Consider the following 2,500-nt stretch of genomic DNA (forward strand, 5'->3'; position numbering starts at 1 on the left):
GTGTGCGCGTGTGTGTGTACGTGTGTACGTGTGTGCGTGTGTGCGTGTGTGTGTGTACGTGTGTGTGCGTGTGTGCGTGTGTGTGTGCGTGTGTGTGTGTACGTGTGTGCGTGTGTGCGCGTGTGTGCGTGTGTGTGTGTACGTGTGTGCGTGTGTGCGCGTGTGCGCGTGTGTGCGTGTGTGCGTGTGTGCGTGTGTGTGTGTACGTGTGTGCGTGTGTGCGCGTGTGTGCGTGTACGTGTGTACGTGTGTGCGTGTGTGCGTGTGCGTTTGTGCGCGTGTGCGTGTGTGTGTGTGTGTGTGCGCGTGCGTGTGTACGTGTGTGTGTGTGTGTGTGTGTGTGTGTGCACGTGTGTGTGTGTGTGTGCGTGTGCGCGTGTGTGTGTGTGTGTGTGTGTGTGTGTGCTCCAGATGCAGGAGATGTACGATATGATCATGAAGCACAAGCGTGCGATGCAGGACATGCAGCTGATGTGGGAGAAGGCCATCAGGAACCACCAGCACGAGTACGACAGCGACGAGGAGCTCGACCCCGAGGCCGGCACCTGGGAACACCGACTGCGGCAGATGGAGATGGAGAAGACCAGAGGTCAGAGGTCACGCACCACACCTCGGGCTCTCTCTGCTGAGCGCTGTGTGTGTGACACGTGTGGTGTGTGTGTTTCTCAGAGTGGGCGGAGCAGCTGACGGACATGGGCAAAGGGAAGCATTTCATTGGTGACTTCCTTCCTCCTGATGAGCTGGAGAAGTTCATGGAGACGTTCAAAGCTCTGAAGGTGAGAGCCAGTCGAGTCTTTATTTATCCTCACGCAGGACAGAACGCGTCACTGTAATAAACAGAACATCAGAATCAGTGATGAATCTTCATCAGATATGAGACACAATCAGATTCAGCTGTAAAGCAGCTCTACAGAAGATCATAGAGTTATTATTCACATCAGTTCAGTGTTGATTCAGTTCAGTGTTGATTCAGTTCAGTTCAGTGTTGATTCACATCAGTTCAGTGTTGATTCAGTTCAGTGTTGATTTAGTTCAGTTCAGTGTTGATTCACATCAGTTCAGTGTTAGTTCAGTTCAGTGTTGATTCAGTTCAGTTCAGTGTTGATTCAGTTCAGTTCAGTGTTGATTCAGTTCAGTGTTGATTCAGTTCAGTGTTGATTCAGTTCAGTGTTGATTTGGTTCAGTTCAGTGTTGATTTGGTTCAGTTCAGTGTTGATTCAGTTCAGTTCAGTGTTGGTTCAGCTCAGTGTTGATTCAGTTCAGTGTTGATTCAGTTCAGTTCAGTGTTGATTCAGTTCAGTGTTGATTCAGTTCAGTTCAGTGTTGATTCAGTTCAGTGTTCATTCAGTTCAGTTCAGTGTTGATTCAGTTCAGTTCAGTGTTGATTCAGTTTAGTTCAGTGTTGATGCAGTTCAGTTCAGTGTTGATGCAGTTCAGTTCAGTGTTGATTCAGTTCAGTTCAGTGTTGATTCAGTTCAGTGTTGATTCAGTTCAGTTCAGTGTTGATTCAGTTCAGTGTTGATTCAGTTCAGTGTTGATTCAGTTCAGTTCAGTGTTGAATCAGTTCAGTTCAGTGTTGATTCAGTTCAGTGTTGATTCAGTTCAGTGTTGATTTAGTTCAGTTCAGTGTTGATTCAGTTCAGTTCAGTGTTGATTCAGTTCAGTTCAGTGTTGATTCAGTTCAGTTCAGTGTTGATTCAGTTCAGTTCAGTGTTGATTCAGTTCAGTTCAGTGTTGATTCAGTTCAGTTCAGTGTTGATTCAGTTCAGTGTTGATTCAGTTCAGTGTTGATTCAGTTCAGTTCAGTGTTGATTCAGTTCAGTTCAGTGTTGATTCATTTCAGCTCAGTGTCGATTCAGTTCAGTTCAGTGTTGATTCAGTTCAGTGAATAATTCTGTATTATCAATTAAGGCCAGACAAGTAATTTGGCGATGTCAGTTTGTAAAGAAACACACACGCCTGCGCACATATATATGCAAACACACACACCTATAGACTAAACACGTGATACGCATGTGCGCCGTCAGCGATTCACAGATTCACGTTTGTGAAGTTTACACAGAGATTACCACGCTTGCAACATATTTCAAGACTTGCACTTGAATCCTGTTTCAGAGTGTGTGTTCTCGAGCTCAAACACTGTTGTGTGTGAATGAACGGCCAGAACACATTAAAGTTTGTGTTTTCTGTTGGAACGGTGTTGTGTTAGCGGCCGCTAAGCTAATAACTAATGTTCTTTACAACGGAAGTGAGTCAATCAAAACTAACTTTATCTGGACAATAGGCTTGGGCGGTATCCAAATTTTGATACCGTCAAACCTCCTCCCTATTTTACCGGGGTATACGGTATTACGGTATACGGCAAAGATTAAGCTGACGATCGCCATCACCTAGTGAACGCGCATATATAGAGAGAAATGCAAATCATGGATTACATAATCAGAAGGTATAGGCTAGCCTTTTTCTTTTTGTTTTGAATTGTTTCGTTTAAAGAAATTGA

General features: G+C 44.8%; 1 protein-coding gene across 1 annotated transcript in view; it reads left to right on the forward strand.

The window, feature by feature from the left end:
* Positions 1 to 2,500, forward strand: part of sugp1 (SURP and G patch domain containing 1) — a 31,612-nt gene that overhangs the window by 21,179 nt on the left and 7,933 nt on the right. The window contains exons 10-11 of the mRNA XM_077230495.1: positions 412 to 589; positions 670 to 776. Coding sequence (XP_077086610.1) covers positions 412 to 589; positions 670 to 776 — 285 coding nt within the window. The remainder of the gene's footprint in view (positions 1 to 411; positions 590 to 669; positions 777 to 2,500) is intronic.

The sequence above is a fragment of the Siphateles boraxobius genome, unplaced genomic scaffold (genome assembly GCF_051911475.1).
Source record: "Siphateles boraxobius isolate OS27281-9 unplaced genomic scaffold, OSU_SipBor_1 146, whole genome shotgun sequence".
Taxonomy (NCBI): domain Eukaryota; kingdom Metazoa; phylum Chordata; class Actinopteri; order Cypriniformes; family Leuciscidae; genus Siphateles; species Siphateles boraxobius.